Source organism: Candoia aspera, chromosome 2 (genome assembly GCF_035149785.1).
Source record: "Candoia aspera isolate rCanAsp1 chromosome 2, rCanAsp1.hap2, whole genome shotgun sequence".
Lineage (NCBI taxonomy): Eukaryota > Metazoa > Chordata > Lepidosauria > Squamata > Boidae > Candoia > Candoia aspera.
Window position 1 is genome coordinate 265571297 of NC_086154.1, and position 16251 is coordinate 265587547.

Below are 16251 nucleotides of genomic sequence, written 5' to 3' on the forward strand. Positions count from 1 at the left end.
CAGAGACCGATTTAAGGCTCCCTGGAGCTCTCAGGGGAGGACCCAAGATCACACATGGCTCCCAGATATCTCTAAGGTTACCACCACATTGTCAAGTTTCTGGTTAGAAAAGGGGAGAGTATGTTACATGGGAAGTATCAAATGCAATTGTATTTAGTAAATGTGAAATATGGCTTACATTTAAATCAAACAAAACACATTTATTCCTTTGTCCCAACCCTTTTGTTTGAACGTAGTCCCCTGCACTCCAAGGCCACACACAGTCTCAGCCTGAGAAGGCTGTGCATCTTGCGCTGCAGAAGGAAGGCAGTGCCTGCAGCCAGCGATGGCCACCATGGAGCAGCATGCAGGAATGCGAGTCAGGGCCTCTTCTGTGGTTGCTCTGTGACTATGAGACTCCCTTCTGCAACTGCTACATTGCCCCCGCTCCAAGAAAGCAGGTTGTGTACTATGGTGAAACCCCCAGCCTGATTCCAACCGAAGGATAAAAGGGATGTTGTAGGAGCCAGATGAACCCACCTGGCCCCATTGATGCATCTGGGGCAAAAGACATTTCATTGAGTTATTTATCATTCATACTGCAGCAAAGAAATCTGATCCACATCCACTAATCAGCAACAATAAATACAAAAGTAGGAATACCAAATATAAAACTTTTTTTAAAATGAAAGAACCCAACATTGTATAATACTGAGCATTATCATAAAAACCGACACAGACCAGAGTGTAAAAACGGGTCTTCCAATTCTTGAAAGAAGCCAAAGAAGAGGCAGACTGAATGTTCAGGGGGAGGGAACTCCGTATTACTAAACTGCCGTCAAGAAGACTGGGCCTTGCTTGGCTCCAGGTGGGCCTCTTCCCGGACGAGCATGTGCAAATAAACCTTTAGCCAAAGACCACAGCTCACTGGGCGCAGCGCACGGGGAAAGCCATTCCTTCAGATAGGCAGGACTCAAACCTTTTAGGGATTTCTACAGAGCTACAGCACTGGAGTGGATTAGCTTGCTCAGAACTGATGGCCCATGTTCCCGTGGTGCAGCCCCAAGAGAAACCTGGCCTCCACAGTTTCTGAGTATTTCCCCACATAGTGCACGCTGCAATCATCCCAAGGGAGGTTGGCAACACAGGGATAACAGCGGCCCCTCAGACCTCTCCAAGAATGGATGCGACGGAGAGCCCCACCTCCTGCAGCTACAAATGGGTCCTCCTTGCCCTGTGCCAAGCCCACAGGAAGACCCCAAGGTCAAAGGGCCCCACCCCAGGGAAAGGGAAGGCCCCCTTTGGGTATGGAGAGCAGAGCATTAATCTGACTCCACCTGTCATCCTTCACACTGAGGTAAGGGCGCAACCCACCAGCAGATGGACTTCATCTCGGCAAATCCTGGTCAAGGGATTTCTGTTTCCCCAAAGCTGTCTTCTTGGTTTTGTTTTCGCATCTGCAGTTTGGGGGCTTCCAGAAAATACTCTTCTTGGGCAGCTCTCCTGCCTCATCCTGCTCCCCCTAAGAACACGAGACGGCCCCTACAGAATAAAGGCCCATTTGGAGACCCCTCAGATCAGTTCCAGAAGGAAAAACGACAGAGCCGCTCCAGGTCTTTGGATTGGCAGCACTGGAAACCACATAACAGAACGGAGAAGGTAAACGTGATCGGCCGTCCCGTCCCGTGATTCCCAAACATACAAACCGCAGTTGGGGCGATAACCAGAGTCAGGGGAATTGCTGAAAAGGAATAGATGAGGCGTATCTCACCCCAGGACGGCAAGTTGCAATGGGCTATGGAGCTGGCAAAAACAGGAGCACCAGAGTGGGACTCACAGCAGGAAAAGAAGAAAAGGGGCAAGCACAGAAGGATGATTTCGGCAGTCTCGGGGTCCTGGAGATGCATCTCCAGGGTGATTCAAGATCACTCCAGGGGAGTCAGCTAGACAAGGAGAAAGACAGTGGGATCTGCCTGCCCAGTGCAGATATCCAAAGAAAGAAGAGGACCAGAAGACGCAACAGGAGATCAAGGCTGGCTAACTGCAAGTGGTTGTCAGCTAAGTTTCAATGGAAGAATTTGGAGAATTTAGCCATAAGTGCACACTGGCTACAGCTTACAAGATGCACATAGCAGAAGCCATTCATTGCAAGCAGGGGCATAGCAAACCATGGAATGGTAGAGCAGCTAAGCTACCAAGCAATTCACTACCTTCCTTTGAAGGCAGAAGCCAAGAGGGAGAGACCTGATCCAGGTCATTGCAGTCCCAACAGACAGTGGAGGTCACACGCTGGATCTGTTCTTTGCCTCAGGGAAGTGGTGATGCGATCTGGATGTGGGGGAGATTATCTCCACTCCCTTGTCATAGTCAGATCACTTCCAATTGCTTTGCAGTGCTCTGGTGCTACTCCTCACCTCAGGGAGGCATGGCCCCTTTGATTGGTCCACCAGAGGCACTGGATGGACATGGCTGGGTTTCAGAGGTTGCTGGGGATTGTTCCTGAAGCTCTGCTATGCTGCACAGTTCAGCCGAGGCAGCCTCGGTCACTGCTTGGAATAAAAGGAATGCCCTCACTTAGGCAGCCTCTGCCTGGGGATCCCAGGGCTTCCCTTGGGTTTTGGAGAAACTCTGGGTGACAAAACAGCAGAAACACCTGGGAAGCTGATGAAGGAAGGCAAAGAGCGAACCTGACTGAACACTAGTAGCAGCCTTTACTGAGGACTACCTCATGGTGATAACTATTTATCTTGTCTGCAGAAAGCCAACTGGCAGCCCTGTTCAAGGGGACCTGGTCCCTTCTGAGAAGTGAAGGACCACCTGCAGGGCTGCTGTGAGGAACGTGCTAGGCACCTCTCAGACAAAGTCACTGGAATGTGCTCCAAGTAGAAGTTTGGCTGGGCAGGTGCTGTGGAGTTAACCAAGGCATGGTCTGTCTTGGTTATCTGGGATGAGTTTGAACCTGTTGATCCTGAGGAAGTGGACAGGGTCCTCAGGGCTGTGACCATGGCCACTTGTGCATCAGATCAATATTCTTCCTGGTTAGCTAAGGCTTCCTGGGAGATGATGTGTGCTGGGGCCAGGTACAGAGATAGTCTTGAACGAAGTATGTGGCAGTCATTATGAAAACATCAGCTAAGCTCAAGAAGACAGAAATTAAAATATTTCTGTAACTGCCTAGTCCCCCCATGTGGGGGAGATGGGCAGTGATAAAGTTTGATAAATAAGTAAATAAATAAATAAATAAATAAATAATCAGTCCCAGGGCTTGGAATTCATCCTTGAGGGAGAAGGTCCATCCACTCAAGAGGCCATCACTGGACCCAAAGTTATTGGACTTTTGTCTTGTCTCCACCCTTTCGTTCTTGAGGAAGGTTCTTGAGAAGGTGTTAGGGTTGCTGCTTCAGAGAGTTCTGGAGGAAGTGGATTATCTGGACTCCCTTCAATTTCAGGGTATGGTCCTGAGACAGATCAATCGTGCTTGTGGATGACCTGTGGTGGGTCTGGGTGGCCCACCCATCCTGGCTCTCAGCAACTTTCAATACTATTGATCACAGTATCCTCCTGAACCAGCTCAGATATCAGGAGTAGGGAGCATGGTGTTGCAGTGGTTCTCCTTCTTCCTCTAGGGCCAGTTGGTGTTTAGGGAGAGGGAGAGATCCAGCTCCAAGCCTCTCAGGGCTGTATGCCCTTCCCACTCCTGTTTAACAGGACTAATCTCAAACTCGTAGGAGACAGAAGCTCCCTACTGGCAGTCTTCTCCAAGCTTTCTGAAGCTAGCCAGGCGATGGTGGTCACTACGTCCTGAGGTGGTAGATTCCACAGACTGACCACGTGCAGCGGAAAGAAGTCTGCCCTTCCTTTCTGTCTGGCCTCACCCATCACACAGGTCCACTGGACAAGCCCACTGGATTCCTGTTAGTAAAGATGGAGCAAAATGCATCCCTTTCCATCATTTCCACAATGCCTTTGGCTTGTCTTCCACAGGATGCCTTTTTCTGGGCCTTCAATACTCTTCTGCTTCCTCTTTTTAGGTCTGGTAGCCACAACAGTTCACACAATACTTGGCCACTGCAGAAAGTAATCCAGCTGGCTGGATCTGTGCCACACCACGAGCCTCCCCACAAGAACAAAGAGCCAACCCCTGAGATCCAGAACAACCGACCAGCCAAGCCTAGGTCGGCCACCTGTTCCAACCCCGATATCCCACCTTTTGCTATCCGGTGGAGCGTGCTACGTAAACCAGCCAAGGCATGGCATTGTCTTCATCTGAGGATACTAAGGTTTAAAAGGCTAGACATGACAAGCCCCCTGTGCTGGTGGGATGGGCTCAGCTGCTGGCCTGGCCCATGGGAGAAAAGCCAGCCCTTCGTGGCTCTGTGGAAGGTCACAGGGTCCCTTTTCCTCCCTTTTCTTAAGAACTCCAGTTAGAATTGCTCTCCCCAAAGCAGACAAATACAGGACAGCTGTCGCTGTGCAGCCGAGGAGCTCCCCTGCGGCTGCCCTGGCCAGTGCCTGCTTGCTCTTTTTTCTTTAGTGCACGTTGGCTCAGCTGGCTAGAATTCAGAATCGTGCCACTCTGCACCACCTCCGTGTGGCCGTGGGGCAGGAGTGAGAAATATGACATGGCGTTCCCAGAGTAGCTCGGCCTTGGCGAGGCGCTCCAGGCCTCTGTCGGTGCTGCCCATCAGAAGAGAGGGCTCCCCTGTCCTTTGGGCTCCCCTCTGCATCAGTGTGGCAAGGCTGTTCGGGTGGCTGCCTGGGCTCAGACGACCGACCTGCTGTGCAGGAGCCCCAAGTGATAGTGCACTTCATGGCGTTTCAGGCGACACTAGATAGGCTGCTTAGGTGTGTCTGGGCCTGCTTCTGGTGGGAACCCCCGCTGCCTGCACCCTTAAACCGATGACTGAACCGGTTACCTAAGCTCACCCAAGACACTACACCATACAGGGGCCTTAAGGCGGGGAGACTCCCAGACTAGGCTCCCACCAAAATTTCACCAGGGTTAAAGCTGGGCCCAGTCCTTGAGCACTTCACGTGAAACGCAAATGTGTGCAAACATAGCTGGCACCTTGATGTTTACACAAGTTATGCTTTGTTACTTTCAACCACACTAGTTCTGAAGGGAGGGGAATGCGATGCTGAGCAATCCCACCCCCTCATCGCTTCTTGTGTTGTTTCTGCCAACAACAGTATTGGCTTTCCAGCCCCAGGTGGAGAGAACTCTGTTTTGGGTGGGCCTTTGCCCTCGCTGCCTTTCAGTCTGCAGTTGGAAGCTGGGGACACTGCTGCACTTTCGCTGGGGTGCACCTCCTGCAGCTGGTCAGCACAAAGGGTGGCTGGAAAGGCTGAAGTTCAGAGCAGAGCTGGCTAAAGCCCCACCTGCTCCGGTGAAGTCCAGCCGCCCTTCCCTACTGAGGCTCCTTTGCTGTCAAGCCTCCCGGGGAAGGAAGGCCTTGTGGAAGCCAGCCTCTCTTGCTCCGCTCGCCCTCCTGGCCCAGAGCCCGGCACTTTTATACCTGCGGCTCCCAGCAGCACTCCTACCCCAACCACCAACCACAGCCAGCCTGGCGGTGAGATGGGATCTGCAGTCTGACCTCTGGAGGCAGCAGGGTGGAAAAGTCTGGGCCTAGACCCAGATTCACCCTGGTTCCGCATGCTTCTAAGAATACAAAGTGTGCCAATAGATGTGTGCATATCTGTATGTAGGAGGATGGTATGGGAGGGGTTGTTTTAAGCCTCCTTTTCCTCCTTGCACTGACAGGACTGGACAGATCGGGATGAGGACAACTGCCCTGCCATCTGGCCACTGAGGCCACATGGTTGCCTGCCCTTGTCCACGGAGTGCAGGCATGGGCCTGGCTCTACCCCAGGGAGGCAGGTTTCGTGTTACAAGAGAAGATGGGGCCGCATGGGCAGCTCAGCTGTGCCTGGAAGCTCTCAGCAAAGGAGGCACCATTTCTGATCAGCAAGGCACTCATGAGGCGTATCTGAAGACATGGGAGAAGCCCTGCTCTAGCAAGGAGGCTGCCCAGAAACGTGCAGCCCAGCATGCATGGGCAACATTTGCCACCCACTTTAGTACATCTGAATGTGGAAGTAAATGTCCATTTAGAAAGCAACCCATCTTACAGCAGCTACCTATAAGAAAGTTGTGGCTGAAATCTGAGAACTTAGTTAACAACTACTTGGCATGCACTAAACTCCAATTTTGTTAAGCACAGTTATCTGAAGAAGCTAGTTTCCTAGTTTGCATTTCATGTTTCAAAATAATGGCTTGCAAAGCACGACTACATTCTCACAATAAACTAAGCCAGCAGCAAACCAGCCACATTAGGGTGTCATGCAATGGGCGAATGCGGCCCCTGTGGAAGGCGAGGGAAGGGCCTTGAGCCAAATCCAGCTTGAGCTGTGGACTTCCTTGGAGCCAGGCATGTGCAGTCCCCCTTGGTGCACTCTCAGGGAGCGCTGCTTTCTTAGTAAACTGAGCCCAGCAGGCTGAGAGCCAGCCAGCCTCTCTCGCAATTAGAGAGATCTTAGGAAAAGCAAGCCAGGCGCCTGCCAGAACAGCAGTTGGGGGGGGGAGTCAAATGGCTGTCAGGAGGAAGGGCGAGAGGTCAAGTCTGAGCCACAGGGGATCTGGATGGAAGCCAGGAACTTTGAATGGCTGCCCCAGAGAGGGCCATCTTAGGGGATCTCTAAGCCCTGACATCTGAACGCACGAAGCCAGCCAGCTTCGTCTGGGAAGGGAGTTCTTGCTAGAGTGACAAGGCCGGGTGGCTCCATCGCACCATCCCCACTAGGCCATCTTGGTTGCCCTTGTGCAGATCATGTGTCTGGGAAAAGCTTGTGGCCAGGCTGGCTGCCCTTGTTGCAGCTGTGGGCTGGGCTGAACCAGGCTAGCCGCTGCAGGACCCCTAAGTCGGTAAACATTAGCAGACGTAACCAACGCCATCCTTAAGGTGCATAGCAGAATAAGCTAGAAGCCATCACAACAGCAGAGAAGCTGTGCTGGCAGAGAAGGAGACCAGCAATAAGGAGCACAGGCTGTGGAAGTGTTGGAAACAAGCCCCCTTGGTCCCGACTGTACAAATTCCCAGGGAAAGAGGCAAGTCAGATGTAATAAGGGGTGGTCACGGAGGGACAAGGATGTTATCCTAAATCAACCATTGTTTGTTCCTAATAAGGTATGCAGGAAAAGGTGATGTAATGCGTATAAACCAACATAATAAATTGTTCACCTGCCTGTAAATCTTTTGTCACCTCCTTTAAGAGAAAGAACCCTGTGTAGTTACAGATCAATGAAAAACTTCAAAGCCCTCTTCAGCCATTTGTTGTAATGCCTGGAACTTGGGGTCCAGGATTCCTACCCCTGCTTCCCGCCTGGTCCTACAAGGCTAGTCTTTCCCATAAACTCTTTTGGGCCACCTTTTTGTGCCTCAGAGCACTTCCACAGGGCCGGGGGTGGGGCGGGGCTACCATTCTTATCTTGGGCCACCCAATGTCGCTCTGCTCCCCTGCCGTAACTCCTGTGCCAGAGGCAGCCCTGTTGGCCTGAAGGAAGCTCAGCTGCTGTTCTACTGACAAATTCTCAGCTCTGAGATTCAGTTTCAGGGCCTGAAAGGGCTCCGATGCCTGACCTCAGCTGCTTGAAAGACTGCCTAGAAGAACTCAGAAATGGAACCTTCAAGGCTAGGCAACAGCTTCAGTGAAAAGAGGGAGTGGGCCTTGCTCTCAGTTTATATACTGTGGCTTGCCCTGCTTGGGTTGGTAGAGAACAACACAAGCAGGGCAAGCCATGGTGTATAAACTGAGAGCAAGGCCCTCTCCCTCTTCGCACTGAAGCTGTTGCCTAGCCTGGCAATGAAATGTCTGCAAGAAAACGACCAGGCTCAGAGAGCACCAAGGACTCCACAGTTCAACCCTGAGCTACAAATATTTGCCTCGATTGGAACCATCAAGTTGGAGATCATCTGGTCCAACCACTGCTCAGTCAGGATCCAGCAGAGTGTATCTGACAGATGACCATCATCCAGTCTCTGTTTGAAGACCCCTAATGAAGGAGAACTCACCACATCATGTGGCAGCCTGTTCCCCTGGCTACTAACCCCTGGTATGTTCCTCCTGATGTTTAGCTTGAACCTTCTTCCTTGTAGTTTTAACCCACTGGTTCTGGTGCAGTCTATCCTCTGGGCAATAGAGAATATGCCCTCTCCCTCTTCTTTGTGAGAACGCTTCAGATATAGGAAGCGCCATCAGGCCCCCTTCCATCCCCACTTCTGCAGGCTGAATTCTTCAACTGTTCCTCTTGGGCCTCGGTTTCTAGACCCTTCTCCATCTGGGTAGCCCTCCCCTGAACGGGCTCCAGTTGGCCATTCCCCATTCTGCCTAGCCGTGCCTCAGCCAAGGCACAAAACAAGAACCCCAGAGCTGAAAGGCACAATTGCGGCCTCCCTCTCCCTCTCCCTCTCCCTCTTAGTGGCTGGGAAGGGGTGTCAGGGTCCCACCGCCTGCTCCTGCCCAGCTCGTGGCCCGCAGCCCTCAGTCTGGGTTCTGCTTGCAGAGTGAAGAGAGGGGCGTGTGGCAGCTCCCAGACCGTGTCCTCTTTCTCCCCCACTCCATTTGGAAGATGGGAGGCGGCTGTGGGGGGGGGGAGTGGCTGCTGTTGTGAGTGTCTTGGTGCTCAGCAGCTCCCAGCCCAGGAGACACCAAGCATTCCAGCTGATCCTCAAGGAGCCAGACACCCCAGAAGTTCTCAGCTCCCTGGGTGAAATGGGCAGGGAGAGGGCTGGATCAGGCCAGCAGTGTGAAGGAGGGCTGCCAGGGCACCCCTGCAGCTGCAGCTAGGAGCCTTTGAGGACCATGACTTCCTCTGACCCCTTGGGAAAGCCATTTCCAAGGCATCTTGCAGAGTTCAGCCCTGCCCACCCGTGTCTTTGCTATTACTGCCCGCCCCCCACCACGGTTTGTGACATTTTGAGCAGCAATACAAGTCCCTCATCCCCCTCCTCCAGGAGTTGGCAGAACCCCGTTCTCAGCTTCTGTCTGACCCCGAAGCCCCAACCGCGGCCCCACTTCTTGCTGGAATTAGTCGCTCCTGGCCTTGCCTTTCTGCGTTTCTCCAGCTGTCTGAGGAGCAGCACTGCACACAGCCTTCCAAGGGCACCCCACGCATCGCATAAAAGCCCAGTGTGATGTTGGCAGCGTTGTCTCTTCGCCACAGCCACACACTGGGTCACTGTTTCCATTAACACTCCCCTCTGATTCCAAAAGGCCTTTCCCGGCCAGTCACAGCCAGCTCTCCCAGTTTGGTTTGTCGTCCCTAAATAATTTGGGGCTGCCAGCCAGTTCAGTTCACTGCTTGCTTGCAGCTCCCAGGGATTCGTGAGCAGGTTCAAACCCCGTCGGCCTCGGGAGGGCCTGGCTTTGACGTAACGCCACGGTGAGGAGAGGCCATTCTCCCCCTACAGTCTGCTCCCTGGCCAGGCCAGGCCAAGCCAAAGGAAGCCTGGAGCCAGGTCCCCCAAGCCACAGGCGGAGAGGACAAGGCCACTTCACACTTAGCCCAGTCAGTGAAAGGCTGGGAGCTGCCTTTGCACCCTGTGCTAAGCTTGTTTCGTTCTCTCCTTGAGTGCTTTGTGAAGTGGCATGACTTAGTTGTGGCACATGAGCCCAGCCTAATCCATTTATGGTTCAGTGTATTGTGCCAACCCAGACAATGAGATAATTCAGAAACTGGGTTAAACACGTAGTGTGCAAGGCAGTCTCAGCCAATTCCTTAGGAAGCCTTTTTCCACTTGCTTGTTTGTTCTGTACTGGATGCTTCCCCTGACTTTAACTGACTGAGATGTCAAGCTAAGCTGTCATTTCCTGGATCTCCTCAAATTTTACTTTCTGTTGGCCGCTTCAATCTGGTATAGTTTAGTTTAACTGCATTTTCCTCCAAACTGCTAAGATACAGGCAACAATATGTTGTGGAGTCCTTGGGGCTCTCTGAGCTTGGTGCTCAGGTGCTTGGTGCTCAGAGAGCCCCAAGGACTCTGCAGTTCAACCCTGAGCTACAGAGATTCTCTTCTACTGGAACAATATGTTGGCTTGTAAGGTGGTCTCTTGTTAGAGACTGATTTATTTATCTATCACATTTGCATAGCCACCCATCCCTGAGGAAAGTGATCCTGGGTTGCCTAGGATAACTTGAGCGTGCGTGGGGTAAAAGCAGGCTTGTGACACTGGACAAAATGATGGCCTGGGGTCTGGGTGCAACTAAGGCTGGTAGCCCAGCCTACACCTTCTGTATATTACTAACAAGTGCCATGTAAAAGCCTGGCTGACCGAAGCTAGGATGGGCAGCAGAAGTCAATATTTATGGAACCATCTGGTGATGACCCTGGTGTAACAAGCATATGGAAGACAAGAGACTTGGAATATAAGGGGAGTAGATGGTAAAGAGCATGAATTAACCATGATATCAAAGAAAGAAAATAGAAATGGGGGTCCGTGAAACTATGAGGAAGGAGAAGGGTGCAATACGTCTGAATGAAGCTTGTGAAGTAAATGAATATATGCAGGGAATTGAAAGGGCTAAAACATGTCAGAAAGTAGGAAGTGATGTCATGTATGTTGCAGGTATGTATTAAAATAGGAATCCTTAAGATGGTTATGGTTACGCTTCAGTGCATACTGATCACTGAATACCTGAAATTCATTCTGGGAAAAAATTGAGCAACATCCTACATGAATCTGATCCAGGGGAAAGAATTTTCTCCTAGATGACTTGAATGGATGGGTGGGGACGAGGCAAAAGAAAATTCTGAAAAGGGGCGGGGGCCATTTGGAGACCCAAGAATGAACGAGGATGGTGACTGTTTGGTGAGCATCTGTTGGGAAAGGGCTGTTTGTTTCAGACAGGGAGTTCAAGCACATATCTGCTCATCTGTGTACATGGCAGCCAAATGAAGAGAAGTCTGAAAGCACAATGGATTCTAGAGTTTTTGATGGAAGACTGAAAGAATTAGTGAAGGATAGAAGGGCAGTGAGAGGTTATGAATGTGGGACAACCCATTCTTTGTAGTGTCAGGAACGGATCTTGGGAAAACTAACGTGGAAAGTAGTAGACACGCTGGAACAGCCGCCAGAAGAAAAACTGTTGGAAGATATATTCTCCCAACCAAATAAATGGAGGTTGGATGTAAGGAAAGTGGGGGTGGAAATTGCTTGGATTACAGTGAAAAGACCTGTGTTACAGGGTAACAAAGGGGTGTGATGCTAGTGGGGAATGGGAAGAAGGGTATTTGGTTGCAATGTTAAAGTTATGGGTTGCCTTATGCAAATGCAGAGTTGAAGGTTGATTGCTGAATGAGATATCTGATGGGAGTAAACAGAGTAAAAAATGACTTAGCAAATGATTCAACATTAAGCAGGCAGGAAGACGAAAATGTGTTATGTCCCCTTGGTTGTTTAATGTACTTAGGGACAAACACTTGTGATGTTGTAAAATGTTGGTACATTCAATTGGGGACATAATGTACTTTTGTTTGCAGATGATGCCATATTTTGGGGTGAAAATTAGCAGTAAATGTTATATTTGTATGATGCAACAAGAACTGTGGACCTGAACACTTACATATCAAAGACCAAGGTAATTATTTGACAGGAAAAAATGGGTGAACAGCTGTACATTATATATGAATGCCGAAAAACTACAGCAAGTAGATGAATTTGTGTACCTTGGTAAAGTTTTAGTAAAGATGGAAAATGGACAAAGTAATTTTAAGATGTGCAAATGCTAGTAGAAAGGCAGTAGGTGTTACATGGTCTGTTGAAAGAAGCAGAAATGATTGCCCACTTGGTCTGGAAGTGAAGATTTGGAAGTGAAAGTTGGGTACAGGTAGTCCTTGCTTAACAACTATTTGTTTAGTGATGGTTCAGATTTACAGTGATGCTGAAAAAACTGATTACGACCGGTCCTCACACTTACAACCATCACAGTGCCCCCATGGTCATGTGATCATGATTTGAGCACTTGGCAACCGGTTTGCATTTATGACCAAAGCAGCATCCCGTGGTCATGTGATCACCATTTTCAACCTTTCCAGCTGGCTTCTGGCAAGCAAAAGCAGTGGGGAGCCATGTGATTCATTTAACAACCATGTGGTTCGCTTAATGCCCATGGTAATTTGCTTAACATCTGCCACAAAAAAGGTCGTAAAATTGGGTTAGATTCACTTAATGACCACTTTAGCAACCAAAATTCCAGTCCCAATTGTGGTTGTTAAGCGAGGACTTCCTCTATGTCAGGGGAATTGTGCAAGTCAGGTGAAGGCAGTGGAGGTTAAAAAGTATGTGTGGGAAAGAAGACAGTGAACAAAAGGGCACTGCTAGAGGAATGTGGATTAAATACAACCCATATGAAAGGGTTGTATCGTCAAGAGGACGAAATTTCCAAACAAATCCAGGAAGACCAAGTGAACGGCTCAAGAGAGTTGTGGCTGGCTGGAGCTGATGAAATCTAGAAAAAAGAGCAGAGCCAGAAGTGCAAGGCACAGAAGTCTGTCCACAGAGTGGTAGATGGACATGGGGAAGCAAGGATTTGCAAGGCTTCAGCTGGATGAAGGATGCTCCAGGAAACTGAATTGAACAGTTCCATTCCTCTCTCCTGTCTCGTGTTCTTTACTGAGTGGTCTTGCCCTTCCCGGCATTCTCATCACAGTGCAAGGGCGGATGAGATTCACCCTGGTACAGAAGCCAATCCTAGCAATGTTTTTTAAAATTAATTAATTAATTAATTTGTTATTTAAATTTAATTACTGCCCATCTCCCCCAATTATTATTCCCCACCCCCAGCAATTCCACATCCTCTGATTCCCCAGCCTCTTTCCTGCCAAGGGCTTCCACAGTGCACTCTGCCATCATTTCTGGGCTGGGCAACCTTCCGTGGGTCCAGCCCCCACTTGTCATTGTGGGCCCAATCCAGCTTTGTCGGGGATTCCTGCTTCTGATGGAGGAGTGTGCCTATGTTCCAGTCTGACTGCCCCCCCCAAGCTCTCTGGAGCCATAGGGGCCACCAACTGTGCCTCCCTGCCCACCCCCCAGCCTTTCAGGGGGTGTTTTATCCCCGACGCCTCAGAGTCTACGCCCGCGGGCGGCTTGCCAGCTGGCAGCCCCAAGGGACCCTACGGCCACCCGGCCTCCGGGGACTCCGACGTCGCCACCACGTCCCGGTGGCCCTTCCGGTGGCCGTCCTGGTGGCCCGCCGGACTGGGCTCGAGGTCCTCCGGCGGACGAGCCCGTCCGCTCCTCCTCCCGGAAAGACGGGGGCGGGCGGGCCGGCCGGCCGGCCGCGGCGGCCAGGTTTTCCATCGGGCCGTCCCGGGCGGGCTTCCTGCCCGCCCCAATGACACAGCAGCTCCATCAGCAGCCGCCAAGATGGAGGGGCGCAGCTGCAGCAGGCCGGCGGATCGATAAGTGCCCCCGGGGCCGGGCGGCGACGCACATGGAAAAGTTGGCCCCATCCGGCTCCTGGCGGCCCCGGCCCCTCCCCGGCCCCGGCCCCGGCCCGCGCCGCAGCCCCTGCACTGCTGGCGCCCCCGTCCCGAGCCTCCCGAGCCCCGTCGGAGGCAGGTTCGGGCTTTCGGCAGGGAGGGACTGACGCCCCTCCCCAGCCAACCCTGCGGCGGGGAGCTAGCTCCAGCTCTCCAGAGGAGGAGGAATCAGGATCCCCGGCCGCCATCGTTCTGCGCTCCGAGCGCGGGGGCTGGGGAAGTTGTCGCCGCCGGTGTCCCCCACCCCCACCCCGCCTTCCGTCCCGGGACTCACCTCGCCCATTAGCTCGGATGAATTGGACGGCCGCGTCCGGGCCTCCGGCTTCGTCGCCGGCGGCGCTGCCGTTGTCGCGGGGAGCGTAGATATGGTAACCGACGGCCAGGCTGGCGTGGCGCAGCTCCTCGTAGACGCCCTCGATGGTGAAGTAGAAGGGGCGGTCGTCGGTCTTGCGGTCCACGTAGATCAGGGCGGCGCGGGAGCTCCAGTTGAAGTGCCCGTGGAGGTGGGCCACGAAGGCGCCCAGCTTGGGGGCGGACGGACCGACGCGCACCAGCGTGCTGAAGTGCTCCTGCTTGCGGCTGAAGTCCGCGGCCACGGCGCCGGCGGTGAGCAGCGGCAGGCTCCAGTGCGAGGCGAAGCGCCCCACGGCGGCCGCCGGGTAGACGCAGCCCGGGCCCAGCAGCACGTCCGGGTTGTCGTAAAGCTTCAGGTCCACGGCCTTGAGCGGCGCCACCGACTCGGAGCAGGCGCCGTTCAGCTCGGACGTGGCGAACACCTTCTTCACCGCCAGCCCGGCGGCCCGCAGCACAGGCTCCAGCGCCTCCAAGGCCAGGTCCACGGCGGGGCCCACGCGCGGCAGCGCCCAGGGGTAGTTGGGGTTGTGCTCGGGCAGCACCATGGCCACTGTCAGGACGGCCGGGGCCGGTGCGCTGCCGTTGGCTCCGGCCGGGCTGGGCGGCGGGGCTGCGCACGGCGAGAGACTCGCCAAGGCGGGCAGCAGCAGCAGCAGCAGCAGGGGCGAGGCCATGCGGGTGGCCGGCAGCGGCTGAAGGAATGCGTTCGCTCGCTCGCTCGCTCGGCGCGGCACGGCTCCTCACCGACCGCCGCCGGATCCCTCTGCGGGGCGGGCCGCCCTGCACTCCCTCTGGAGAGGCCGCCCCAGCTGCCCACCCGCGCCTCCCTCCGGATGCGCTGCCCGCGCAAGGAGGTGGGCAGGCAGCGCCCCCTGGTGCCTCCCGCGGCTTCCGCGGGCACCGGCAGCCCCGGGCTAGGCGGGCCGTCCGCGGCGCCTTTCCTTTTGGCCTCCGTCTCGGCCGGCCCTCGTTCTGCGGCGGAGAGTCGGTCGGCGTTCCCCGACTCCTGGAAGGCTTGGGTGCTTGAGAGGGTTGCAGGCCCGGGATGGGTAACAGGCCCCGGTTCATGGAAGGGGGAGGAGATGAGTACTATAGGCAAACTGGTGCACTCTGCGCCCCTCCATTAGATCCAGGGAAAGGGCTGAATTTGGTTCTGTGCTCTACAGGCCTCTGAAGAACGCTGGCAGCCACACTGTGGCCTTTCAACAGAGGGCAGTGCCTGGGATCCAGGTATGGTAGTGCCCAGCCTTCCCCAAAAAAGCCAACTGGGCAAAGGATGGTTGTCAACCCAATCAGCTGCAGCCATCAGAAGCTGTCAGGCCCAAATCAGGACTTTGCTGTTGCAGTGCAGAAGCCCCTCAGCAGCCTTTGCAAAGTGGGGCCACTTCCCCACCCGAGCCCTGTTCCTTTGTGGCCCACCTTGCTGGCATTAGGTTCAGCCCCACCATACAGGCAAGGGAGCCTTCCCCACATCCTCTGGGGGTCACAGAATCACAGAATGTGCGGACTGGAAGCCCTTGAGGATCTTCTAGTCTAGTCTACCACCGGCCCAGCTACCTCCACAGCAGCCCCTCTGCCTGCACATCACCAGGGAAAGAGCATCCGTCTGCTCCCTGGAGTCTGTTCCACAGCTCTTTCTCCTGAGAAGTTCTTCCTGCTTCCTGTTCCACTTTGCCACTGTTCTTCCTAAAATGCCAATGGGGTGCCCAGAATATTCTGGATAGAGTGGAAGGGTGAATCATAGAATTGGAATGGACTCAGAGGTCATCTCCTCCAGCCCCTTGCAGAGGCCCATCCCGCCTCTCTCTGAGGAACTCCTATCAAGGAGGACACGCTGCCTCCTGCGGCAGTCAGTTCCGGGGGCTGATGGCTGATATGGCCAGGATGTTCGAGGGGCTGGTTTCTGCCTGTCAGGCCCTGCCTGGGACAGGGCCCAGCTGCTGGGGGGACTGCCTATCTCCCATGGTTGCTGCCTGTCCTGTCCTGTGTGGTCAGGCAGAGCTGGGACGCTCCGGGTCCCATCCAGAAACCGGGCCATCTGCTGGGCCCCAAGAGGTGGGCCTCCTCTGCCCCTGTCCTGCCCTCTGGAATAGTATCCCCCAGAGGCCAGAATGGACCCCATCCTGCCGTCCTCTATACAAACCCTGAAGAAAGGCCAGTTTTTAGGCTCTGGGCTAGGATGGGGGGCAACTCCTGGAGGATATGACAGCTGTGTCAGGCTCCCTTTGCACGCCTGCCGTAAAGCACTGCTACTTCATCAGCTGAGGGAGAACAAACCCATGTCAGCTTTGCAGCTTTGCAGACAAAGAGAATGCTTCAGCACATTCCTTCACAAGCCGTTAGAGCCAAGGATGGGCTGATAAGACACTTGGACTCTAAT

General features: G+C 53.6%; 1 protein-coding gene across 3 annotated transcripts in view; it reads right to left on the reverse strand.

Moving 5' to 3' along the window:
• NPR2 (natriuretic peptide receptor 2) overlaps nucleotides 1-14834 on the reverse strand; it is a 30673-nt gene extending 15839 nt beyond the window's left edge. For 2 of the 3 annotated variants that reach the window (XM_063295947.1, XM_063295945.1), the window contains exon 1: nucleotides 13792-14833. In XM_063295947.1, coding sequence (XP_063152017.1) covers nucleotides 13792-14545 — 754 coding nt within the window. In that variant the 5' untranslated portion in view covers nucleotides 14546-14833. Of the gene's footprint in view, nucleotides 1-13791 lie in introns of all 3 variants that reach the window. The other variant, XM_063295946.1, reaches the window with a different exon arrangement.
• Between the last annotated feature and the right edge of the window lie 1417 nt (nucleotides 14835-16251).